This window comes from Rhinolophus ferrumequinum, chromosome 5 (assembly GCF_004115265.2).
Source record: "Rhinolophus ferrumequinum isolate MPI-CBG mRhiFer1 chromosome 5, mRhiFer1_v1.p, whole genome shotgun sequence".
Classification (NCBI taxonomy): Eukaryota; Metazoa; Chordata; class Mammalia; order Chiroptera; family Rhinolophidae; genus Rhinolophus; species Rhinolophus ferrumequinum.
Window position 1 is genome coordinate 34,237,851 of NC_046288.1, and position 27,548 is coordinate 34,265,398.

Consider the following 27,548-nt stretch of genomic DNA (forward strand, 5'->3'; position numbering starts at 1 on the left):
GAGCTGCCACCAAGTTTTCAGCGAGCTTTGGAGAGAGCCCATCAGTCAGACTCCGTCCTACTTCTGGTCCCAAGTGACAGACCTTTCTACCCCACCTGGCTCAGTCACTGATGCCAGCTGCTGGGCTAAGGCTGTGACCTCAGGCCGAGCAGCTCTGCAGCTGATGCCGACCTGAAGGAGCTATCACCTGAGGCGGCACCTCCCTGTGTTCACCACAGCAGACGTTTTACTTTACAAAGAATCCCGTCCGTTTCCATTTGCCTTAGCAAGTGCGCAGTAAAGACGGGCTTCCTCCCTTCACAACTCATGAGTCCTTTAACAGTGTTTTTGAAGATAGAACAGTATTCACGTGCTCTTTCATATTTATTAAGCATTACTTTAGGTATAGTAGAAATTAGTGGAGTGTAAACTATTCATAAATCACCGAGCTACACATGAAAGTTTAATCGGTCCACAGATACAGCTAATGAAAGAAACATAGTACTATGTGTCATGCAGGGAGTCACGTGGGGTCTCTGGTCCCACTCCCCACATAAGAACGCAGGACACGATGAGGCCAAAAAGGAACACCCATGGATCCATAGGTAGGGGAGTCATAACACTAGTGTCTCTCGCTGGCGGCTGGGTTGGAGACACAGGAAATAACAGCCACACTATCTGCAACCTGCCGTCCACCTCTCTCTACCAACCAACCTCACTTGCTAGCTGCAATCCGCTCTTGCGAGCTGAACCCCCATCTTCTTGCTAGCCCCCATTTTTTGCTAGCGTAGCCACAGCAGTTATATTAGTGGCCAATGGCTCACTGATTACAGCTGACGGCCAACTAGCCACAGCTGATGGCCATTTACCAGCTGAGCCAGCACCTTTCCACGTGAGGCCGAGAGCCTGGAAACTGCACTCCTGGCTCTGTCCCCACACGATGTGTATAGGCTGAAAGTTTGTACCTCTTCCTACTGAAACACAGATTCAACACATGTTAATTGAGATCCTAGCTCTTGTGGCGCAGAGGGTTGGGGGCTGCTGTCAAACAGTCTAAGAAATGCATCAGCTCTTTCAGAATTCTAGAGTTGCTTATAATACTATAAAAGTCTTAACCCTTATATTCTAAAGTTGTGTCTGTATTTAGCTCTCTGCTGCATAAAGGTCTTCCTTAATTTAAAACAGTTCAGTTGCTTGGCAGCAGTTGCTCCAATAATTTTTTCCTGTAGCAGGGAAGGTTTCGTCAAGTATCATTAGTGAGCTATTTACTCATTAACACCAAATTAAGATTTTTTTTTCCCCCAAGTGTTCAGAAACGTGGGGGGGGGGTGCATAAACTGAGGTTTATTTGTTGGCTTTTTATAATACCTATTTAAAAAAAAAAATAGATCTTAAAAAAATAAGAACTCATCAACAAATGATTCACATAGTAAATCCATTTCTTCAAGGACTGATTGTGAAACATAGAACCAGACTTGCCAGGTGCGACAGTGCATTTTCTGAGGTATACAGGGCCACCAAGCTCTGCCATCTTCATTTATGGTATCATTTGTTCACCTTTTCCTCCCAGATTCCTGCATCCTTTAGAGGAATCTGTGAGCCCAGCCATTAAGAACCCAGGGCAGTGGGCAGTTAGCAAGGTCCTTTCTCCCAGTGTTGCCTGCAAGTGTTAGGAGCCCTGGCTTGTTCTATTAATAGTCTCAGATGGAGAGAGAGCTCTCTCCATATCAAAAGCACATGTCTCTTCTCCCTACGCAGCTTCTGGGCAGCCAGCAAGCGGCACGTCTGCAGACTGAGTTACTGTTCCTTGTCCCTCCCTCCCCCTCAGAGGCAGGGTTCCTGGATGACTCAGTCTACCACAGCACAGCCCTGGGGCCTGGCTATGACCGCCCCTTCCAGTTTGACCCCAGCGTGCGGGAGCCCAAGACCATCCAGCTCTACAAACACTTGAACCTGAAGAGCTGTGTCTGGACCTTCGATGCCTATTACGACATGACAGAGTTAATTGACGTCTGTGGGGGGTCAGTTACTGCCGACTTCCAGGTGGGTTTCCAGGGGCTTATGGGAAGGGTGCGCGTACCTGGGTGCCATGTAAAACCCATTTATTCCGGAAACACTTCAGTTAGCATTTTGCATCCAGTGGCCTCCAGAACTGGGCCAACCAACTAAGGGAGTTTTCTTTACAAGTCCCTCAGGTGAAATCTTTGCCGCATCGTGGCTAGAGAGAGCCTCTCAAAGTCCTCTAAATGAATTATTTGGAAAATTAATGTAGAAAATGTTCAAATTAATATGGAAAAAATTACTGTTTGGCATTTATATAAAAATCTAGTAGTTACCTCTCTGGGTATATATGTTCTTTCCTCTGGGTACATTTTGAAAAGCCAAAGCAATTTACACTTGATGTTAGATTTATTACTAAGTAGATATGTTCTTTCCCCCACCTGGAGAAATGAATCAAAATGACAGGTGGTGCACCCTGGCTTTCAGAAGACAAGAAGGGCACTGTTGTCCTAAGCATTGTGGAGAAATAATTGTTTAAAACACATTCATTTCATATTTATTCCAAGCCGATAGTACTTGTAAAAATAGACACTTTTTAAATAGCCATTAAACATAATGACAAAAGAAAGTGTTATAGCAAGAACCCATTTTCATAGGAGAAGGGCAGTTATATCAAAGGGACCAGACTAATGCTCCCTCATGGGAAAATAATTTTAAAGCAGTTTCTACCCAATTATGAGCAGTTATCAAGGAAAAAATTAGATATTTGGTCTTCATTTCAAATTAGGTTCAACCACACTGAAAGAGGGAACTTGTAGAGGGACTTAGATTAATCATTTAGGGAAAGTGTCTCCAATTAAAATTTGTTTTGGTTCTTTGTGAGAACTCTCCTTTTGGTTAACTCTCATTCTGTATACACTACTGCCCTCTACTGAGTAGAATTTTAAGGCGCTCTTACGTTTTCTTTCCATCTCTGCAGTTGTGTACTTTTGAAAATGCAAAACTAACTCATTGGTTCTTCCTCTGACTCCTCAAAAGTTAGTATTCTCTGTTCTCCAGGATTTTACTTCAATTACATTGTTGGATATTTTTATTTGGAATATGCTTAAAAATCTCAAAGACAATGGTCTTATTATACAGAGGGTGCCAAAAAAGAACGGAAAAATTGTATTAAAATTGTAATACTCAATATATACCGATAACAAAAGATGAATATAAGTCATGTGTATATATATTTCTGGCAGCCCCAGTATATGTCCCACTTTTAAACCAACACAAAAGAATATATATACAGAAATACTTCATCGTTTTCTGTTTCTTTAAAAATAGTTGAAATAGCTGATACATGGTAGAAAAAACCCAGAACTTAGAACCAAGGTCTAGTATATATTTTTCTCTGTCGAATGTCAGCAGACTTAGATGAGATTGTAACCTCTCTGAACCTCATCTGAAATTGTCACTAATAATCTCAATGTAGGAAGGCATCTAACACATTGTCTGGCACAAAATAGGGATGCAGCAAATATTTGTCAGGGTTGGTTTCCTTTTTTAAGGATTAGTAAGTAACGAAGGTTAAAGGAGAATAAACAGAAATAGAGGAGGGAAAATTAATTTTGCCAGTCAATTAAAGAAGTCATAGAGGTTCTAATATCAATAATTGTGAGATTAGGACAAGTGCATTTAGAAAAGCCTATATAGTAAGGCAACTGAACATGGCATGAGACCCAGATAAAATCTGAAAAATTTTCTAAAGAAAACAGAAGAAGGCATTACCAAAAAATTTTTTTAATGAATATGGAATTAGTCTTTTGAAAAAGTGGGAATCAAATTTTAAATCCCTGACAATATTGAATATGAAAAAATCCTTTAGAAAAATAAAATTTTGATGTACTAAATATTGATAAAGCATTTGGCTCTTTCCTTCAGTTCCCCATGGAAACACTTTACATTGTATTTTCAAACAAAAGAAAAATATAAGTTCCATAGAGTATTGTGGTATTTGGCCAATGAAAAAATAAAATCATTTTAAACTAAGCTTTTTGTTATAAGGAATATATATTTATGAAGGAAAATATAAAACACATTTAAAAATGAATAAACCAACTCATCCACCCATGCACATGTACAGTTAGCTTCCCTATGAAAGCTTCTGCTCATATTTTATCTTTCCATCCAGTTTTTGTTCATTGCATAGTAAAATAAAAACTATTGAGCCAAATTAATAGCACTAACAGAAACCTCCTTAGAAGTGTTCTTTAGGAAGTATGATGTTCTGCCTTTTCAAAATTATTTCAACACAGCATTGTATTAGGTGGGAAGTTATCCAAGCATATGCAGCTCGGGGCTGTCTGTTGGTAAGTTCCCTAAAAATGATACCCAAACCCCAGGACCTGTTCCTGGAGCAAGAGTTGTGAGTACTCACCGAAAGGTCCAAGTCAGCCATGCACTCATGCCAAGGATCCAGATTTGCGCATCTTCCCAACGAGGGTTAACTTAAACTTTCCTACAGGTCACTGGAAAGTACAGTCAGTACGGAATGTACCAACGGCAGATCGATCCCAGGTCTGTCAGGTCAATCCTTTAGGAATCACTGAAATCTCAGCCAAGACTTCCAGCAATTGATCAGTGGAGACGAAGTTCCTTCTCACTCTTCAAAGAGTTTTTATTCAAGTGTCACCTCTTCAGAAAAGTCTTCCCAGATCACCCGACCTAAGAAGCATCCTGGCCACTTCCCATCCGTTTATTGACTTTATTTTTTAAATGTATGTGTCTTCCTTACTAAACTATAGGTTCCATAAGGGCAGTGATTTTGGCTTTTTCCACTGCTGAGGACCCCACTCCTAGCCTGGTACCTGGCATCATCGTGGGCATTTGATTAATCATTATGAATGAGTGAGTGACTAGATGAGTGAGTGGAGATTGAACCAAAATGTAATGATCATATGCCTTTTCATCCCAGGGAAGAAATAACCTCCCGATGTGTACTCCATTTGCTTGGCAGGTGAGAGACTCTGCTCAGTCATTCCTGACAGTGCACGTGCCTCTCTATGTATCCTACATCTATGTGACAGCTCCCAGGGGCTGGGCCTCCTTGGAACACCACACCGAGATGGAGTTTTCCTTCTTCTACGACACTGTTCTCTGGAGAACAGGTATACCCATCCACATCTTACCTAGTCCTCCTACCTTATGCTCCAGCAAGAGTAAAAGAAAAAAATAAGTGGTGATTTTTAACAGTAGCTGCATTCCTCATCCTGTTGACCTATATACAGTCCAAGGACAGTTGCCTGAAGTTTGGAAAGTGTATAGATCTGTGGTTCCTGCATAAGAACGATGTCCCTCTATGTGGATGCTGGAGGACCTGTAAGGATGAGGAATTCAGCCCAGATAGCTAGGAGCCCAGAGTAGAGGAAGGCAAGTGACGATGAGTCCTATATTGCTCATTAGGAGTTCAGAAGAGTGTGGGTTCTTTTGGAGGGCAATTATGTTCCTTGTCTCTTAGCTAAAAATGCTGTGATTTGTGTTGTCTAAGGAGCAAGAAAGGGTCTTCAAATCAGATGCATGGAAATGGGAAACTATATCAAGAGCCACTTTGCTCTCTTTATTCATTTGGCCTAGAGTTTGCTCTTTTATTGCATTCTTAAAAGTAGGGACTTCAATCCTACTATTACTTCATGGATTTCAACGCTGAACTTTTTAAATGACCTTCATCTCAGGCTCGTCTCTGGATTGGTGACAGCCCCTCAGCTGGCTCACACCTCTCATGACTCCCTCTACCGTCTTCTCTCACGACTCACATGAATGCACCTTAAATCTCCATGATTCTCCCCTCCATTCACTCCAATGAATCTGAGTTGTTGTTGTTTTGCTTTTTTCCCCATTTTCAGTGTTCTATACTTCAAAAATTACCCCAAACTCATTTCCCTACTTCTATTGCTCTCATTCTCCCTCCCGAGAGGGGATTTACTGGATCTGAGGCAGAGACTAAAACGCTGCAGGAATTTTCTTTAAACAGGGCCTCATCTCTAGTCATGGAAGGTACAATCCTTTCTTCTATTAAATAATTTAAGCTCAAATCATTTATTTGCTTTACATCTCTCATAGGAAAATATATAACTTCAGAAAGTTTTCATACTTTAGGTCAGATAATTCCCTGAGCTTTGGTTTTTATTTATTTATTTTTTTAACTTTTCCCCTCTTTTGGTTATCCTTTAATTTTTGGTAATACTGAACTCACTGGGTATCATGATTGTAACTGACCTACTAAAGCTACAGTTTACTCATGTCATGCCGTTATAGCTGGCCCTCTAAACTAATCTTTAATTCTTGTTTGGTTTGAATACTAAATGCAGTCACCAGGACTTTGTTTAGGGTTCCACTAAGTCCTGACATGTGTCTTGGTGAAGAACAGAAAATGCACTATGAAGCAGATGTGCTAAAGCCACATCCTGGTGTAAGGTCGATAGTAAGAAGTTTTAAGAACCATTTTTCCCCCCAGTCAACGGGCTGTGACCCTGCAGCTGTGCAACAGGCACTTATAAAGAGACTGTGTCAAGGAGAATGGAACTGTAAAAAAGAATGAAGTAGAACCAGCTGTCCCACCGTTTTAATTGGCAAATGTTCATGTGAAGATGTAAATTTTTTCTTAAGTTACATTCAAATAAATGTGTTTTTCTCCCTAGAGGTGTGACTGGGATAGCTTACTTGTAGCTTATGTCTGGGAGGTCTTCTCCAGGCCCTAACTTGGATGTTTTGTGTGTGTGGTTGCCTGCCCAGGAATCCAGACAGACAGTGTGCTCTCAGCAAGGCTTCAGATATTAAGAATCTATATTCGAGAGGATGGCCGTCTTGTCATTGAATTCAAGACCCATGCCAAATTCAGAGGTAATGTCATTAGGTTTTTTCCTCAATTGTTTTATTAAGAAATATTTCGAACACAGAGACAAGTCGAAAGATAGAACAATTAGAAACAAAGTCAACAATTGTTAACATTTTGCTATGTGTGTGTATAAATATACACACATGCATACCCATTTTTCTGTCACACCTTTTGGAAACACGTTGCAGGCTTCATGTCAAGTTACCCTAAGCGCTTCCGTAGCCATCACCTGAGAACAAGGGCGTTCCCTTCCCATCACAATAGCATCTCCACATCCAAGATATTTGAGTTGATCCAATAATATCAAGTCCTTATTCCTATGTCCTCCATTGTCCCCCAAATGGCTTTGCTACTTGTCTTATACTAGTTTATATTTACTTAATATCTGTTTATATAAAAGGAAGAATCCAATCAAGGTTCCTATGTTACATTTTGGCTGTTCTATTTATCTCTTGAGTCTCTTAATCTAGAATAATCTTCCTATATGACACGATATGACTGCAGTCTTAAAGAATAGATGTGTCTTGCTGAGTAACCATTAGTTTTTTAATCATGTTTATAATCGTCTCCCTCCACCGAAGACTTGAGTGGTCCTAAATGAGATTTTTTTAAATCCAAAATTGGTATTTCTATTTATAAACTACTGAGATCTTTTTACATCTAGAAACATGTTGGTTGGAATTCAAAACTGAGTTTATTCAGTGTTGATTGTCACACGGAAGGCCCCCTATTGTTATGAATACATTCATTAGCACCATTTCCACAAGGCACATTCATATTGCTTATAAATCTCTACGATCGTAATGACCATCCTGAGTAAGATGATCGTAATGACCATCCTGAGTAAGATGACGGGCTGAGGTGAGAGGCTGTGCTATCCCAACCAGTGTGGAATGTATTCTAAGGACGGGAGGGTAGGTATAACTTTCGTTGCTTGATTAAAGAATATTAATTCAGTTCTAAGGCTTGTAGAGCATCACCACAAGTACAATCAGACTCACAAATAAGTCTGTATGCTTCCCTTTGAAATAGGACAGTTCGTGATGGAGCACCACACCCTCCCTGATGTGAAGTCTTTCATATTGACTCCTGACCACCTAGGAGGAATTGAATTTGGCCTGCAGCTACTGTGGAGTGCTCAGACCTTCGATTCTCCATATCAACTCTGGAGAGCCACAAGCTCTTACAACAGGTGAATACAGGGTGGCGGCATGCAGTGGTAGGTCTGGAATGTTTGAAATTTCTTTCAGGAGTTTGGGAAATAGGGCTTTTAGTCAAAAGCTGGATTTCTATTTTAAAAGAAGGAGATACAGAAACAACACTCTGGCAGATAGGTAAAGAAACAAATGTAGCTCAGATCAGCTTCGGATGGATAAACCCCAAACCTAATTCCCAGGATGAGACCAAGCAGAGTGCACATCAGTCTACTTACATCCCATTGGCTAAAACTTAATTATGTGCCTCCTCTACCTGCAAGGGAAGCTGGGAAAGTTGAGTATAATAAAGAAATTGCATTCTAATTACCACAACCATGGAAAAATACAGGATCTAGATGTCTATTTGGTCTAGATGTCACTCCTTATGGCCCAATGTCCTATAAAATAAATAACCCTCAATATAGAGATAAAAGAGAAACTGGATAAATAGAGTAAAATATCCCATTGTAAGATGGAAGGCTAGGTAAAACCAAATTAAAACTATTACTATACAAAGAATAATGGGGAACCAGGAGTCTGTCATAAATATTATCATCCCCGTATTATAGATCATGAAATTAAGATCTATGTTTAGGATGAAAATCTTACTCTAGCTTTATAGTGAAGAAGTGGCAGGTTGTCTTAAGAATCATTTCAAAAAGATTTCTTTAATTATACATTTTTGGTCTTATATCAGATACTTCTTTATATAGTGACTCCTTTGAAATTGATACGTAATAATCTTTAAGGTTGTGCCTCCCAGAAGATCATGAGATTATGCATGTACTTTGTCCCAATTTATTGGCAGAGAAACTGTCCTCTTCAATCCTCTATTGACTCCCTACACCCTACAGGATGAAATTCAGCTCTTTATACAAGGCTCATCCACTCCCCTCTAGCCTCATTTTAAACCAAATTTCTAGCCACATTAGATATCTCCCCAAGCCCTGAACCCCAGGCCGTGATAGCTCCGTACTTTTGCAACTCCCTCTGCCCTTCCCACTTCTTTCCTCTTGCAGAACTCAAACTCCTCTGGGCTGCAGATCAAATGCTGACCTTCTATGACACCTGTCTTGACTCCTAGAAGCTCCTCAGTATTAGAAGCTCCTCCTCCCTGCTCCCACGTTGTCCCAGCTTCCAGCTTCTACAATAACACAGCTTATTATGTTATCATGCTCGAAAGAAAGTCCCATTTTCCACTAGATAGTGAGCCTCCACAGGGTAAAAGGCATGCCAGATTTCTTTTGAATCCCCAGAGGACTGCAGGTTTTACCATCCTGAGTACACATCCTTTAGGAGCTTACTTTTGAGATACGGAGGTAAAATACAGAGATAAATGGCAAGTGAAGAACAATACAAGTTCCGTGCTCTGTGCTTTGTGCCCTGTGAGAGGTACCGAAGGAACCCCAAGACCATAGCAGTCCAGGGAGGAGAGAGACTGCCATAGCCTGGGGAGTTGTGCAAGGTTTCCTGCTGGGTCGGGGGGTCAACATATGGGAAATGTCTAGTTTTTAGAAAGAAGGGGAGAACTACAGGATTAAAGACCTGTATCTAGGACTATGTTTGGCATATTTGGAAGGGTAGTGAGGAAATCAACCTAAATTATATTCAGGAATAAGGAAAAATAGGACTGTAAGCCTGGGAGACCATGCAATTTGTCCTATATTCATTTGTTCAATAACTATTCACTGAATATTTACTGTGTGTCAGGGAAGGTTCTGAACACACAGAACACGTCAGTGAACAAATAAGATCCCTGCACACAGCGCTTAGAGAAAGGAGACCCAAGAGTAGGTATAATCAATAAGAATAGTATAACATGTTGAAAAGTGATGAGTGCTGTGGAAAAAGAAACCATATAGAGCAAGGTAAGGAGAATTGGGGGGCGGGGGTGGGCATTGTCATTTTAATTAGGATATTCAGACTAGGCCTTATCAAGAATGGAATTGTAATAGATATATACTGTGTCAGAGGGGCAGTAGATTGGGGGAGGGAGGTTATCATTTTGTGAAGGGTATAAATATCTAACTATTACATTGTTTTGTACACCTGAAACTAATTTTAAAAAATGTACCTTTGAGCAAAGGCCAGAAGGAGGTAAGGGAATTTGTTATGCAGATTATCTGGGGAAGAGGTTCCTGGCTGAGTTCCTGAGGTGGCAGCATTTCTGGGTGATGGAGGCGGGAGGTGGGAAGCAAGAAGGCCAGGGTAGTTGGAGTGGAGGGAGCAAGGAGAAGGATCATATGCAAGGTCAAAGAAGTAAGGAGATGGGGTCGGGCCACCCCGCAGGCCAGTGTGTGGACTTTGGCTCTTACCTAGTGCAGTGGGAGCCATCTCAGGGTTTGAGCAAAGGAATGACATGATCTGGCCTGACTTTTGGAAAGCAAAGGTCAGGCATGGACAGTTCTGCCTAATTAAGGATTTCTATTAATTAAGGGTTACTGTTCACATTATACATGTCAGTTTTCAGGTAATTCAAATATAATGTACCAAGCCTCATTTTCTGCTGACCCGAACTTTGCAGGAAAACTGCAGACATACAGAGATTCAGGGCCCAGCGGGGTTCAGAAACTAAGCCCGGAAAATTTGCATGGTTTGTCTAAAATCATACAACCATGAAAGAGGCAAAACCAAGCCAGGGTTAGACTCTCTCCCAGTTTGCATCCTGTGCTATTCCACTAAACTGACGCCAGGATGTGCCATGGAAGTTTTATTTAATTATATTTTTACCAAATTTTTACTATCACGTTAGTAATAAATAGCTGTAAATAATACAAAAGAAGTGGTCAGAGAATGAACACAGTGGGTGTGAGAACTGTTCACAGATCTCTCACAACAGTTATAATTAAGATTCAAAGCCCTGTGCTCTTTATTCAATGGATGGCAGCCTCCCAAAGCCCTTGAAGAATCTTCCTGAAGTTTCTGGATGTCTGGCTGCCTTCCAGGCAACCTGCCAGGGCTGGGCTGCTCCTCGATGACAAGTGTGGGAAATGAAGTAGGTGAGGGTTACAAGGACCCCCGTGTCATGACCAACAGTCTTGCGCCCCACCATAAACAGGGACGTTCCCAGCGAGTAGCCTCCTTTGAGAAGTGATATTGTTCTTCAACTTCATAAAGGGATGAGGCTGTGGAGTTTGGCAGAGGAGCCCCAAAACTGAATGCTAATGAAATGGGGGTCTGGGATTTCTCTGAAGGGGTGTTGTTTGACCCTGCCGCATTTGTTACCTCTCCTGCGAGACCAGCCGCTGACATGGTCACATGCTAATAAATGAAAGCTTTTGCAATTGAGAATGCATTAAACAGGGTGTCAGTCAACAAGAAACAGTAAACAGAAACTGTCAAACAAGTTTCACGGAAATCTGCAGGAAGTGGCTGGTTCTGGTTTGCCCTCGCCTGAGCCTTTTAGGTTTTTATAAACAGTGTCCCTTTCTCAACTTTCCTCATGAAAAGAACTTGAAGAGGTGAAAATAGCTCTACTTAACAGGTCTGGATAATACTCTGACAGTTAGAAAATCAGGGATGAAATTCCTAAAAATTATGTTTGCAGACTCATAAAGTTCTTAGATGCGGGGCACAAGTACCTCTGAAAACTGTTTACCGAAATCAATGTGTTTCCGGGTAAGTGAATAATCTATAAATCATTCCTTCTAACCACAGTCCACTCTGCATGTTTCCAGGAAAGACTACTCTGGGGAGTACACCATCTACCTGATTCCTTGCACAGTGCAGCCCACACAGCCATGGGTTGACCCAGGAGAAAAGCCTTTGGCCTGCACTGCGCATGCCCCAGAGAGGTAAGGAAACAGTCGATCCTCACTACTTATGAATTTGTCTACTTGGTAGCATGTATTTGTAACCCCCAATCTAATTTTTGTGGTGCTTTCATGGTCATGTCCAGACACGAAGAGTGGCAAAATATTGAGTCACCTGACACACACATTCCCTGCTCAGGTTGAGCAAGACAGTGTTCTGCCATCTTGTTTCAGCTCTCATACTGTAAACAAGTGTCCTTTTTTTTTTTCTGATTATGGTTTTTTATTCTTGTTGTTAGTAGTAGTAGTAGTAGTAGTAGTAGTAGTAGTTTCAGGTGTAGAAAGGAATGTAATAGTTAGACATTTAAACCCCTCATAAAGTGATAACTCACCCCCCAAGCTACTACCCCTCTGACATCTTATATAGCTGTTACAAGTGTCCTTTTATGGTCTGTTTAAATTTTTTTGCTTTCGTTGGTGATTTCCCTGTTTAAAATGGCTCCCAAGCATATTGCTGAATTGCTGTCTAGTTCCTAAGTACAGGAAGGCTGTGATGTGCTTTATGGAGTGTTAGATAAAGTTCATTCAGGCATGAGTTTTAGTGCTGTTATCATAAGTTCTATGTTAATGAATCAACAACATACATTAAATAAGGTGTCTTTAAGCAGAAACATGCATAAAACAAGGTTATATATTGATCAGTTGATGAAAACGTGGGGACCAGAGGCTGTAGGAACTCTACCCTGTATTTCCCCTAAGAGCAATGGTTCAGTCTTCATTTATTCAGTGCTTGCTGCAGCTTTATAGAACATAACTACCATGAATAATGAGAATCGGTTGTACATCAGCCCATATCCGCCTCAGAGCTGAGACTGTCTGCATTGTGCCAGCGTTTATTCATTCAGCCAGTATTCAGTCAGCTCTTACTATGTGCTTTGCTCTGACCTAGGCATGGAGATTGTAACAGAGGATTAAAGTAACCTCTGATCTCAGACAATTTATAGTCTAACACTACCTTTCTCGGATCTGAGCAAAGTGAATAGAGAACAATTCTGAGAGAAGATGCTGAGAACAGAATTGACGTTACTATTAAGAGAAGACAATTTGGAAAATGACTTTCAAATTAAGAGCCTGAATTGGCCATCAGATTTGGTGATACGGAAGTCATTGATGATCTTGACCAAGGGCAGGTTCAGTGGATTCAGGGGAGAAAGCCTGATTGGAGTGGGTTCAAGAGAGGTAAGAAAGTGAAGATAACAAGGAAAAACAGTGCTTAAGGAGTTTTGTTATAAAGGACATCAGAGGAGAGGGGCATTAGCTGGAAAGAGATGAGGGGTCAAAGGAGATTTGTTTGTGTTTTAGGGTAAAAAATATTTCCAGATGTTTGTATGCTGGTGGGAATAACCCTTTAATTAAAAGTAAGGAATGGTCAAATGGACTCTATTGGAAGAGGAAAACATTGAAATTATCACTCATCATTATTCTTTAACCAATATATGTGTCTGGAGCTTGGCTAGACTTGAGGATACAATGATGAGCAAATAGATATGGGGCCATATGATCACAAAGTCTGAAATATTTACTATTTGGCCATTTACAGGAGAACTTTGCCGACCCCTGTTCTAGGTGCTTATATCCAAATTCTTAAAAATATTCTTGACTCCTCTCTTACTCTGGGTCTCTTATGCCATACATCTAATTTGTCAACCAAGCTTATGGGCATCCCCTGTAAAATATATTAATCCCGTCATTCGCACAGCCATTTGGCCACTATCCTGGTCAGAACCACTGTTATCACTTACCTGGAGTACCACAGCACCTCCTAACATGTCACTCTGCTTCCACTCTCCAGCCCATTCTAAACACAATAGACCCCACTTGCTTTCTCAAAACCTCCCAACAGTTTCAGTAAAACCCAAAGTTCTTACCATTTGAGGTAAGTCTAATGTGGCCTCCAGTTACCTCTCTGGTCTCATCCTCCTCACTCACTTTGTTTCAGCCATTCTAGCTGATTGACTGTTCCTCTAACATATTGGGCACACTTGCTACCCCAAACCTTTGCTCTTGCTGTTTCCTCTGCCTGGAAAGCTTTTTCCCCAGGTAGCCATAGGACTTACTCTGAGGCCTTCCATGACCATATTTAAAATTTCCAATTGAACCTCTTCCTAGCCTTCCCTTTCACTGCCTAATTTTTCTTCTAAGTACCTCTTCTTACCTTCCAATGTACTACATTATTTTTGAACTTATTTTATTTATTAACTGTCTCCTGGTTAGAATACAACCTTCCTGGGGGCTTTGTTCACAAATGAATTCCTGTTATAAAAACAATGTCTATCACATAACAAATTTCAGTGAATAGTTGTTGAATAAGGGAGTCCCAAAGCCACAGAAAGTATGGAGTAGAGAACAGATCAGGAGACCTAAAGAAGATTAGTTAGTCTGAGAAGACCAGAGGTAGAGAGAAAAGAAGCAGATTCAAAAGACCGGGAAAGAAGGCCAGGGAGGCAAGGGAGAGGCAAGAGAGTATTGTCTAGCAATGTCTTGAAAAGTGGGACATAGGATAAAGAGTTTTCAGCAGGTTGAAAGAGTCAAAATCTCAGCACATGTGGATCTGGGAAGGAAAGGTCAAGGCAAGGCACTATGGCAACGAGTCCTTTAGCAATCAAAGAGCAACTTTGGGGGCCTTCAGAATGAAAGGGCCAGGAAAAGCCAAGAGTACTGAAGAGGTCTAAAGAGGAATTAGATTATTTTTGTTCAAAAAAGCAGATTAACCTCATAATGACCCACACTAATAAAGTTCCTCTCCTACACATAGCTCTTTATTCGGTAAATATTAGCACTGTTTACAATCCTGAGAAGTGTGGGAAGGAGGGGGCAGCTCAAATGACGCATGCAAAGTTGACCTGCTCTCAAGGAGCTCTTGTTTCTCCCACATTTAGATTCCTGATACCCATTGCATTCCAGCAGACCAACCGCCCCGTACCAGTTGTGTATTCGCTCAATACTGAATTTCAGCTGTGCAATAATGAGAAGGTGTTTCTAATGGATCCCAACACATCTGATATGTCACTGGCAGAAATGGATTACAAAGGAGCCTTCTCAAAAGGTGAGTTGTTTCCTTTGGCTGCAGAATGAGACGCTGGCTGGATTTGAGAAGTTTACGGATAAATCCCTGGACTAATATCTCTGCTCATCAGCTTTCCGTCAACTCTCCAGCGAAGAGTCCCTTGAGGTTGGTTCCAGGGCAGCCAATATTTAGGCAAGGAACAGACTCATATTTTTCCTTCATATTGTTTCACAATTAAGATCCCCTACTTGACACTATGTTGATTGGCAGTGTGACACTGTAGAAAAGCACTGGTCTGCGTAGTAAGACTCAGTAGTAAGAAGTAGAGCTTCCAACCAGATTCTAATGCACTGATTTTGGGTAAGTTACTTTATCTCTGAATTCTTCAGAGATTGCAATAGGACCCCCATTGCCTGCCAACCTCCAAGGTATGTCAAACATGTGTGTATATACATTCTCCATCATGCTTTTTTCTACTTGAAATGATTCCTCGGCCTGCTCCCCGCCCCAAACATGATTCCCGTTTCAAAAGACTAGTTCTTTCTTCTCCTTCATATTAACCTCCTCAAAAAGGCTTTCCCTGACCACCCCAGACAATCTAACATAGGCCTTCAGATTTTTCACTTTCACAGAACACTGTTCATTTTTTATAGTACTTATCACATTTTTGAACATTATATAAGGTATATTATATATTCCTTTACTTATTTATTGCCTAACTCTACCATTAGACTATAAGAGTAGAGACTGTGATCAAATATCAGATTTGTACACCATACCACCAGTGTCTAGGTGCTTAATAAATATTTGTTGAATGAATAGGTTAATCACTATCCTGCCTTTCTTCTCATGATTACCCCTTCTGCCTTTTTCTTGCCTTTAATCTTCTCCTCATATCTGAGGTTTTTTCTCTCATCCTAAAAAATTCATTCAAGTCCTGCCATAACAGAAAAACAATCCCTCAACCCCTCCTCCCCTTCAAACTTCAGCCCATTTTCTCCTTTTCTTTTGAGAAACTTCCCAAAGGAGTGGTGAACACACAGTGTCTCTATGGCCTTTCTTCACAATCAGTCCTTCATCCATCTGTTGCAGGCTGAGTTGGTCCCACTAGGATTCAGAACTCTCTCTTGTCAATGACACCAAGTCCATGAATTTTGACAGTTTTTCCTATTTGCTTTACTTTTCACAAGCCTCCCCCAACATGCTGCCTCTCTGAAAACTTCTCACACTTCTGCCCTGGATCTCCATCCTCTGCCCTATCTGTGTTGTTGTCCCCATGTTCTAAGCTTAGCTCCTTCTGTTCTCATTTCAGTGCTATCTCTGGCCATCCCCAGCGCTTGGCCCACCCTTAAATCTGAATCTCCTATACTCTTGCTATTCTGCAGCCATTCTATAAAAGTTGACCTGATCCCTGATCTTACCTGACCTTCCTTTCCTTATTTCCACATGCAATCTGGAACTACCAAGCCTCTCCAAGTGGATGTCTTTTAGACAGCTAGAGATGTCAAGAACTGGACTTATCTCCCTCCAAACATGCTTCTCCCACATCCGCTGCCCCATTGACTGTGTCACTATATTCCAGGTGCCCCAGGCAAACACCTCAGGGTTATTCCCTACTTCTCCTTCACCTCCCACATCCCATCTGTCATTAAAATGAATGGAATCCGACTCCTACTTATTTCTTGAATCCATGCCTTTGCCTCACAGCTATATTTTAGACACCTATCTCTCCCTAGAGCGTTAAAATAGCCTGTACTTGACCTCTGTGACACTAGTCTCTTTGTCTTTCCTCCATTGTCTGTTTTCTGCAATCCCGGTGGATTAATATTATGCCCCTGCTTAAAACCCTCCAGTATTCCCTATTTCTTATATACTTAAGTCCAGAATCTTCACCACCATTAGTCTATCTTCCCAAGAGTCTCCCCCACTGGAGCTTCTGTGCATCCTCCAGTCCAGTCACCCTGATCTACCAACATAGTAAATGCTCTGTCTGAACCAGCATTTGGAGCCAGACGGATTTGTGCTCAACTCCTGTCCCTCATGTGACAGATGGGACAATTTGGACAAGTTATTTTAAACGGGGATAGTCATTGAACCTATCTCTTGGGCTCCTGGGAGGATTAAATAAGGTAATGTAGGTGAAGAACTTGTTACCATAGCAGGCACTAAGGAAACAATAGCTAAAGCAGGACTCATACCCTCTGGCATTCGGTATTTTGTTTGTTTATGGACTCTCTTTTACCTAGAGTGCTTTCTCAGCCCCTTCCTCCCACCTTAGATGCTGTATCTGACAAATGCCTACTCGTGTTTCAGGAGACTGCTCAAGTGTCATCTCCTCATTAAATCCTTCCGTACCTCTCTCAGGCAGATTTCTGCACTCAGCTATGTGCTCATTTAACATCATGTACCTTCCTCTGTTGTGGATCATAATGGTCTGGTGCTGTGGTGGTTAGTACTGTGGGCTTTAGAGCCAAAGCACCTAGACTTTGAGTCCTATACTCACCACTTACCAGTTTTGTGATCATCAGCACATCACTTAACCACTCAAGCACCCTGATTTCCTCACCTGTAAAGTTGTCAGCACTACAGGAGTTTTTACATGGGAAAGACTTAGTACAGTACCCAGCATACAGTATGAGTTTGATAAATGTTAACTATTTTTAGCAGTTGCTTAGCTTTAGTTCTGTCTCTTCAACTACATCTCATTCACCTTTGTGTCCCTTGCACATAACAGAGTGCTCGACACAGCTTAAATGCTTAATTAATACTTATCGGATAAAAGAAGCAATAGATGAATGAATGAGTATTTTAGGGGCACATGGATTCATAGAGCTCTTCATAGAGAGGTACGCGTACTTTTGACTCTAAGGGAGTGTGTTAAATCCCTTCTACCGTTGACATTTCTTTCTCTTTAATCTTACAGTTGGACCTAATTAATGCCTCTCAATCTTTCCAGGTCAAATCCTTTATGGCCGAGTACTTTGGAATCCAGAACAAAACCTCAATTCTGCTTACAAACTTCAGCTGGAGAAAGTCTATCTTTGTACTGGCAAGGATGGCTATGTGCCTTTCTTTGATCCCACGGGGACAATCTACAATGAAGGGCCACAGTACGGATGCATTCAGCCCAACAAACACCTAAAACACAGATTCCTATTGCTGGTACGCTAATGTTAGTGTTCAAGAGCGGACACTCAAGTAGATTTTTCTCTGCTACGAATTCTGCCTAAAGCAGATAGAACCCCTCTCCTGATGGTTTTCTCTCTCTCTCTCTCTCTCTCTCTCTCTCTCTCTCTCTCTCTCTCTCTCTCTCTATATATATATATATATATATATATATATATATATATATATATATATATATATATATATTGTTGTTGTTGTTTCTTTCTGATCAGCTAAATTATAGTACATATTACCAAATGTGATGGTTCTGGTGGGTAACAAGTATAAGCTATTATTAATGTCCGAGGAAAAGGAAAGTCTAGGCCAGTGTTTCTCAAAGTATGGTCCAGAGACCCCTGGATATCCCCTATACGCTTTCAGGGAGTCCACAAGGTCAAAACTACTTTCATAACAAAGTAATGATACTTGCCTTTTTCACACTCATCCCCTCATGAGTGTAAAGTGTATGAAAGGTTTATAGATATGGTTTCAGAATCTATATTGTAACTAATCTTTTTAAAAGTTCAACTTACCAAGTTTTGATTTAGTATCAAAAAAGAATATCCACAATTATCTGAAAAACCTATTAAAACATTCCTTCCTTTTCCAACTACATAGCTGTGTGAGGTCAGATTTTCCTCATCCAAAACAACATATCACAACTCATTGAATACAGAAGAAGCTATGAGAATCTAGTTCTTTTCCAGAGCTTTACAAAAATGTAAAACAATGCCAGCTCTCTTTGGGGGAGGTGGGAGTGAATATAGGTATTTTCTCTAAAAAAGTATGTTACTTATGTTAATATGTAATGGGTTTTTCATGGCCATTTTAAAATGAATTCATTAATAAGTATGTTTTTTTTTTATTTTTCAGTGTTGATTTTAATATAGTAAATATTGATAGATAAAAAACCACATAAACAAAAGACTTTTGGTGTCCTTAATTTTTAAACATGGAAAGGATCCTGAGACCAAATAGCTTGAGAATTATTTGTCTAGGCTATCCCACTCTTTGTGGTTTGAGACACAGAGGCCACAAAATGTCCCTTCTTGAAGAGAGGGCAGTGGTGCCCAGAGGCAGCGGTTGCCCTAAGAAGCAGACTTCTGCCCCACATGCTCTCCTGACCCAACCTGGCAGGACGGAGAGCACCTTTTCCTCCCAGTGACCACCGTCTACTAGTTCAGTGGTTCCAGCTTTCTAAATCTTGCATTTCTTTTTTCTGAAATTCTAGGACCGTAGTCAACCAGAGGTAACTGATAAGTACTTCCATGACGTCCCCTTTGAGGCCCACTTTGCATCTGAGCTGCCTGATTTCCATATGGTCAGTAGCATGCCAGGTGTGGATGGATTCACTCTGAAAGTGGATGCACTCTATAAGGTGAGTGTGGTGAGAAGAAGAGAAGCATAGGACCAAGGGCACTTTAAAGGTTGCAAAAAAGAAGACGACATCACCTCTGGACTGTCATTTTCTTTTTATAGCATTCTTGGTGGCAGGTCTTTTTTATTGTTATTAAGCTTATCATTCAACCAAAATTTTCACCACCTATTCCCAATACAGCAAATAATAATACAATTCTTTAATTTACATATAGTCACTTGTCATTTTGTGCAGCGGGGTACATATGATACTCTAACTTTTCCTAAATTTTTTTTATATTGCTTCCTTTTTCACAGGCATGTGGAAAACATTTAATAAATCCATAAATACAATAAAGCAATTTAGAATGGCAAGCATTGGGGGAGGGGAGTGGTAGATGAGGGTAAAAGGGATCAAATATATGGTGATGGAAGGAGAACTGACTCTGGGTGGTGAACACTCAATGTGATATTTAGATGATGTAATACAGAATTGTACACCTGAAACCTATGTAACTTTACTAACACTTGTCACCCCAATAAACTTTGATAAAAAGAATGACAAAAATTACTAGTGTTTGATAAGCAGAAATACTCTAAGTCTCAGTGATAAATAAGAACTTCCAAGATCAAATTCCACTTTTTTCTGTCTCCAAATAGTAACCAATGACCTTATATTTCAGAACTATTATTACTCTTCGGAAGTCACTTCAAAACCATTGAGTGTTTTAATGGAGGCAGATGACACAGAAATAAAATACTTGTTGTTATAACCACTCAGGGGATGATCCAGAAAGTATTCAGATTTAGAAAATTTTTGATAAGTGTCTGCTTATTATCCACAAAGTAGGTGGTTAGTGAATATTTGTTGAATGACTCTATTTTAACTAAAGTTCATTAAAAAATAGTAAATCAGCATAGTATACAATTAAAAGTCACTGAGAATAAATGTGGTTCTTAATATTAGTGTATCATTGTTGTCAATGAAGACCAACAAATCATAAACATTTACTTAGCTAAAGAGACCATGAAAGATAAATTATTAGGACTACATTATAAACAGATAAGGAAAAAGAAAAGAATGTGTATAGCTGGACCAAAATCACCCTAATTTGGAAATAAAGTGGAATCCATAATATTTGGTTCAATTCTCTAATAGTGGACACCAACCATTGCTAACGCTTTTCTTGAAACCATTTATCTATGAAGGTTTGTGGTGGCAACTGTCTTTCCACTTCCTTTCTTCCCAGGTGGTCTGTGGGCAACAATGACATGTTCAGTTTGTCTCCTGTTTTCCTCCTCCTGCAGGTAGAAGCAGGACACCAGTGGTATCTCCAGGTGATCTACATCATTGGCCCCGATACCGTCTCAGGGCCCCGGGTCCAGCGCTCGCTCCCGGCCCCTCTGAGGCGCAACCGAAGGGACCTGGTGGACCCTAGTGGTCGACTGACCCTGGATGATTCCCTCATCTATGACAACGAAGGGGACCAAGTCAAGAATGGCACCAATATGAAGTCCCTGAATCTGGAGATTCAAGAGCCAGTTGTAGCGGCTTCTCTATCCCAAACCGGGGCATCGATTGGCAGTGCGCTGGCTGCTATCATGCTTCTCCTTCTGGTGTTTTTGGTGGCTTGTTTCATCACCAGGAAGTGCCAGAAACATAGGAAGAAACTGCCCATAGAGGACATTTTGGAGGAATACCCTCTGAATACCAAGGTGGATGTGTCCAAGAGGAGCTCGGACAGGGTGGAGAAGAACGTGAACAGACAGTACTGCACCGTGCGGAATGTCAACATACTGACTGACGCTGAGGGGGCTTACGCGTTCAAAGGTGCTAAAGTGAAAAAATTGAATCTGGAAGTCAGAGTACACAACAATTTACAAGACGGAACGGAAGTTTAATGGAGGACACCCATGTGTATTTTTTTTCTAAAACCGTTTTTATAAAACAGGGGAAAATACTGGTATTTTTATAATCTTGCAAATTAAAAAGGGAAAACTGTAGCTTTAAGCGGTGGAAGGCACACATCACATGCATCAACTCACAACTGAGCTACCTCATTAAACAAAGAACCACTGAGACCCCCAGGTTATTGGAATAGTTCTTTCTGTGGATCCCTTTAATAGTCTCAGCAGCTACGATTGCTCCTTTTGTAAGGCCGATCTTTTACTATTAGCACAGAAGTGTGACGATTAGGTTAGCCGAGGGAGTTCAGAGGACAGGAATGTACCGTGGCAGATCTCAGGGTGGGTTGTAGTTCAGGGCCTTTGGTTTCCTCCCCCACCTCCTGCTTTCTTCTACTTGGACTTTTTCCTGGGCCTCTGGACAGCAGAGTTCGAATTGCTGACACCAGATTCCATTCAAAATTCTGCTTATCAGCACAGCAGATGTGTTTGCTCATTGTGTCCACTTGACAGCCTGTACTCCATGACCTCTAATTGTACTTTACTTTTCCAGAATCCTTTTTACCTGGGGGTTCCAAGTGCTCTAGAACAGAGAACTTCTTCATAACTCATGGGAGAAACCTCGGGCTTCTCCTGTCAGACATCAGATATCAGACACCAGGCATAGCAGAACACCCCTTACAGAGGGAGAGACTGAAACCTGGGGAGAGGAGGGGTCTGGCAAGCACCTCAGAGCACGTTAGTGATGCACTGCACCCCAGGCCCCGGGAGAGGTCCTTCTGCCTGACTGGTTTATACTGTACCAAGGATGTTGAAGACATCCTCCCTGTCGAAGGATGCTACAAAACAAGATCAATGCACTGTGGCCTTCTTATTCTACATTGCCATGGATGCTTCAAACACCTACCACACTTCCTGCTACCCCAGGCTTTGCCCAGTCCAATAATAGACAAGCCTGTGTACTTTGCTAGCTGTGGGGCTTTTATTTTGTTAGGCCTTCAGGAAAGTAAATGATTCATTTGCTTTTGTCTCCAAATCAAATTCGGAGAAAGCCCAGTCCAGAGTGAAATCAGTTAATAGGTGCCTACTAGTACTCACAGCAGATAAAGTACTGGTACTCACAGCAGATAAAGTTCTGGTACTCACAGCAGATAAAGTACTGGTAGTCACAGCAGATAAAGTACTAGTGCTCACAGCAGAGAAAGGCAGCATTCCTGGTACCGTATTTCAGGGATTTCTCTTTTGAGGGGGGTTCTTTTCTGGTAGCTCAGGCACTTATTTTACCATATTAGCACATGACAAAAGCCATAAACACATGGCTTTAAAATGATTTAGTGTTCAAATAGCAGCTTAATGATTTTGCACGTAGTGTGCACACAGCTTGCTTTTGTGTTTCTTTTTGGTCCCTGCCTTACCGGCAAAAACATAAGCATGCATGTCTGTTGTTTTAAATTGGAAGCACAATTCCATTGTTCAGGAGTAAAAGACACATTCTCTTCTCGAGGCATGGCACACCATAGTCACTGAGCAAATAACAGAGCATTCACGTTGTGTAATATTTGTATTAGAATGACCCAAACTCTTTGAGAACATTCCAAACTGGAAACACTTTGGTACTAAAAGCCACACAGAATGAACTGTGAAAGGTTTCAGGCATCTCTCCCAGATTCCAAACTCCTTGAGAGTAGGACCTATGTGAGCCATGCCTTTGCTTATTCAACAGTGCCTTGCACATAATAAACACTCAAGAAATATTTGTTGAGTGAACAAATGACTGGTGTCATGGGTGAGTGATAGCGGAATAAATTTAGGAAGGGGAGTTGAGCCCATATGGTGGTGATATCACACGGGCAAGTAAAAGAAAACAATAAAAACTGTCTCTTCTACTGGGTTATAAAATACTCTTCTCATTGGAAAACAGGCATGACTCTGGTAGTCGTCCTGAGGAGGACTGAACAGAAAAATCAGAATGTATTAGCAGGAGGGGAAACTGTAACTCGGTCGATTGAGCAGGACATTGAGAGGAACATCTGACTTAGCATTCTGAGACGAGTGTCAAGTTTTCAGGAGAGGATGAATTGGGGGGAGCCCAGAACCGGAAACCTGGCTGGTCAGGGGGTACTTGAGACCAGCTGGGCAATTCGGGGCAGAACTGTATCAGCCTCATAAATGTCTCGTGGCTGGAGAGCTCACCAGCCAGGCATAGAATCTTCTCCAGAACAACCTAGAAGGTTAATGCTAATTCTACAAGGACAGGAAGCCAGTCATTTGTGGAGCAACTTTTGATTTGGCCCGTTATTTGTAACTGCGTCCAGTGCTACGTAGAATGCCTATACATTAAAGCAGCAGCTTTCCATTTGCTCAAATATTCTTCTTGCACATCCGTTCCATTATTACAGCATTGGACACAGGCACAGAAGAGCACAGACGGGGGGCAGAATGAAGCTAGCGTGGTAAGGAATAGAGACAGATCTCCAAGTGCTCCTAGCAGCCTCCGTGTAGGTCTGGCATGACAGGGCAGCTTCCTGTGAGGACCTTGAAACAGGAAAGGGAAGCCCTTGGAATATTCCTGCCTCCCTTCCTCTCTGCCGTCCCGTCCGCCCCCAGGACGGGGGACCACGCCATTGAATGTGGTATTTCTCTAGTGGATGCACACTTATTACATAGAAAGTGTTATGAGATGCGAAGTTGAGATTGACTCCTTTGATACAGAATTTTTCATTTTGTTTATGTTTTATACTTCATGTTAGGGATCAGATCATTTGGTGACTGATGTGGGATTATATTTCAGTCAAAACTGCTTTCAGTTTCTCTGACTTGCTCACTAATGCCTTGTGTGTGTCTTACTAACCTTTTATACCATGCTTTTAGGTAAGAAGGAACAAAACCCCTCGGGTTGCTATTTGTTATCACTCGCTGTGAATGTTAAAAGAAAGAAGAGTCTACACCTTTTTGTCTGCCTTGCTGCCCTTTTATTGTCCCCCAGGCCTCCTGGAGGACTCCTGCAGATTCTAATTGGTGGATGGGAAATAAAATTGGCATGTGTTTGCACAGTCTTATGACGTTCAGCCTCAGTGTCCTATAGGAATTTTTGTTCTTCTCAGATACTACACACCTGTTCAGACTGAATAAAACATTTGTGGTGCTGTCAACCTGATTCCTTGACTCTCAAGTGATTTTTGTATTTCCAGTACCGATTTGTGTGTTACGAATTTCTGATTTCTCCAATAGCATATGTCACTGTATAAATTTGTATTAATAAATGACAGTGTGGTTGCGTTTTTTCACTATGTTCTTTTTGGATTATTCATCTTGTTAACAGAAGACAATGTCATTGAGATGGCAAAATCATTCCGAAATCTGAGGCAAAGTTTTTTTGGAGAAAACCCCACTGACGAGATTGAATCTCAGAAACATATGCTAAGAGCAAGATGAAGAATAAATTACATGTCCCGATATCATCATAGCTCTTTTTTTGTAATCCGTTGAAACCCCAGGACAAAAAGGAATAATTAAAAATCTCCATGAACAATACTGTAAGATGAGTATTCACACTTTATTTATTATCGTCAAACTTTCTCAGGATACTTGTGAAAATGGCTATGTCCTTTTATGTACCCACAAAGATTTGTTAAGTGTCCATAACAGCCTGGAGATGACCAAAACACCAAATAAGAGTTTGTAAGGGAAAAATGGCAGAGTCAGAATGGGACTGAGCCCAGGCAGTGTCGGCATTCTGCAAGCCTGCACATTTGTGTACCTTTCCCCTCTGTGGTATTGGTGTGTGTGTGTGTGTATCTCAAGGACGGTGACCAACAAGGCTCTGTTGATACCTTTTCATGGTAAATTTGCCACTTCAACAAGACTTGAGAAAGCATGTTTTCATAAAAGCTGGGAAAAGACACCACAACCAAGCCTGGGATTTCCTTAGATACTGCCAGGGACTTAAGGGAAGCTTCATTCACTTCCTCACAATCTTCTATGATTGTCCTTTGCCTCACAGCAGGCTCTAAGCCCTAGAGTGCATTTCTCGTAGGCTTATAGAGAAGCTGGATCAGATAGCAATCTATGAATTGTTAGGAGTGGCTATGAAAATGCTTCCTCAGACCTGAAATTTCATAGCCATAGCATTTAGGAAACTTGGGACTAAGTGGTAGAAAATGAGTTCTCATTTAGATTTTGCAATATCTCACAAACTAGGGTTTTGAAGCAATACTGAGAGAAGGAGAGGGAGACTACATTGATAATATCTCAGTAAGTTCAACCCCATATAGGTGTTGAGTTCATAGGTTAAAAATAGTCCAATATCAGTAGTGTTACATGTATTAACCTAATATTAAGATGCCAGTAAATGTCAATGAAAGAAGCATCCAAACCTGTGGAAAGCCCTAGTAAGAATTTATTTAAGCCAAAATTTTGAGGACGTGCCCAAAAGCAATATCTCAATGGATTGAGAAAATGCTCCAGAGAAAGGCAGTTTTATAGTTTTTTAAATACATTTAGAATCAAAGGAGCAAAAGTGTAAGGAAGGTTACATGAAATCTGTTGGTGGTAGATTAGGGAGGTGGGAGAAAAAGTGGGGAAAACTCTAGGATTGGATAAGAAGGAAAATGAAGAGATATATACCTTTTTTATACTGGTGGGCACAGAACAGCTAACATTTAACAATTATAGCACGTAGAGATGGTATGTGGGCAAGACTAAAACAACGAGGAGTTTGGACATCTTCATGCTCTGTTGCCTGTTTTTGAAGAGTATAGAAGAGGAAAAAACTCTGCTCTTTCAAAGGTATATTATCCTAGATGCACAAGAATAGACAGGGCTCCCTTAAGGTAAAGATTAACCTTTTACTAAGGAAACCACAGGCCTGGGATGTGACAACCCACTATGACCTTCCCGGTCAGGAGTTAACGTTCAGATCATCCCGTGTAGTTATTTTCGGTCACTGGGCTTGTCAGGTCTGCGTAGTCCTTTTTTTGTTTATATCCTAATGTGTGATAGAGATTCTGTCCCCCAAGTGAGCCCGAGAGGACTCTAACGAGGAGCCCTTTAGATTGGCATACTGAGAGGCTGATAAAATTGTAGGGACAACATCAAGTAATATAGTGGTCACGTCTGGCAATCAAGAGCAATGATTCCTTTCCATTCACTACTTCATTCACTCCTCACATCCAGCCTAGGAGAGAGTTCTAGGCGATTGTCCTGAATAATTTTCTTGGAAAGTTCCTTATGAATCTCAGGATTTCAGATCCCTACCAGAAGACCTTCACAAGTACAAATGGGTATTGCTTAAAAATAGTCCGAAGCCCCTATAACTTGGATTTAATGCTTGTCATGAAAAATTCAGTCACTTGACTAACATAACAAAATAGACCCATGCTGCAACTCTCTCTAAAACAACTAGCTGAGTGTTATCCCTGAGTTGATTTGGGTTTAAGGCCGCTTAAGTTCCAAGACCAGTAAGTTATAAAAGTTTACTAGAATCCCAGTCTCTGGGAGAATTTCCACAAATTGTTAAAAAACAATTTCAAGATGTCTCCCCTAAGCATCCCACTAAGGAATGTGTCCAAAACAAGCCAACGCTCTATAACGGTGACTCACAAAAGTCCCGGTGCTGCTTCCTCCGTCTCCACACAGATTCTCTGCCCTGTTTATGCTCCAGGAAACTGATTTTCCCAACTGCTTCTCCAAAGCGTCCTTGCCCCTTGGCTTCTGCTTGGGAGAGAAGTTGGAATGTGTCTATTGCACTACGCTGTCCTCCCCGTGCTTTGCTGTGGTTCTGGTGGTCCCTGCATCCCTCCTGGGCCACAGGTACTGTTAAATGGCCCCGCTTCCACAGTCCAGTTCTCGAAGGCTCTGATAACACCATCCCTCTCTTGTCCATGCAGGCCTAAAGATCATAATGATTTCATCCTGTTCCTAGTCCTTGGGGCTTCATCGCCCCTGTGGATTCCTTTAATTTAATTAATCCTGCCCACCGTCTGTGACAACGAGGTCTGACAATTATGTTCGCGAACTCATCTTAGAAAAAGTGCTACATACCTCATTGCTGAATATCATTATGGTCACCTTCGAAGTACTCCCCTTGGGAAGCTATGCACTGATGCCAGCACCTAGTCCACCCTTCAAAGCAATTTTGAAACTCTTTTTCTGGAATGGCCATCAGAACTGTCGTCGTATTACCCTTGATGTCTTGAATGTCATCAAAATGTCTTCCTTTCTATATTTCCTTTATCTTCAGGTAAAGA

At 41.2% G+C, this 27,548-nt stretch overlaps 1 protein-coding gene across 1 annotated transcript in view; it reads left to right on the top strand.

Annotated features, from left to right (window-relative positions):
* The window catches only part of FRAS1 (Fraser extracellular matrix complex subunit 1), a 421,740-nt gene extending 397,897 nt beyond the window's left edge, over positions 1–23,843 (top strand). The window contains exons 66-74 of the mRNA XM_033106538.1: positions 1,808–2,022; positions 4,982–5,132; positions 6,757–6,864; positions 7,892–8,051; positions 11,733–11,849; positions 14,747–14,913; positions 17,831–18,036; positions 19,271–19,417; positions 20,704–23,843. Of these exons, the coding sequence (XP_032962429.1) occupies positions 1,808–2,022; positions 4,982–5,132; positions 6,757–6,864; positions 7,892–8,051; positions 11,733–11,849; positions 14,747–14,913; positions 17,831–18,036; positions 19,271–19,417; positions 20,704–21,297 (1,865 nt within the window). The 3' untranslated portion in view covers positions 21,298–23,843. The remainder of the gene's footprint in view (positions 1–1,807; positions 2,023–4,981; positions 5,133–6,756; positions 6,865–7,891; positions 8,052–11,732; positions 11,850–14,746; positions 14,914–17,830; positions 18,037–19,270; positions 19,418–20,703) is intronic.
* Positions 23,844–27,548: the final 3,705 nt, after the last annotated feature.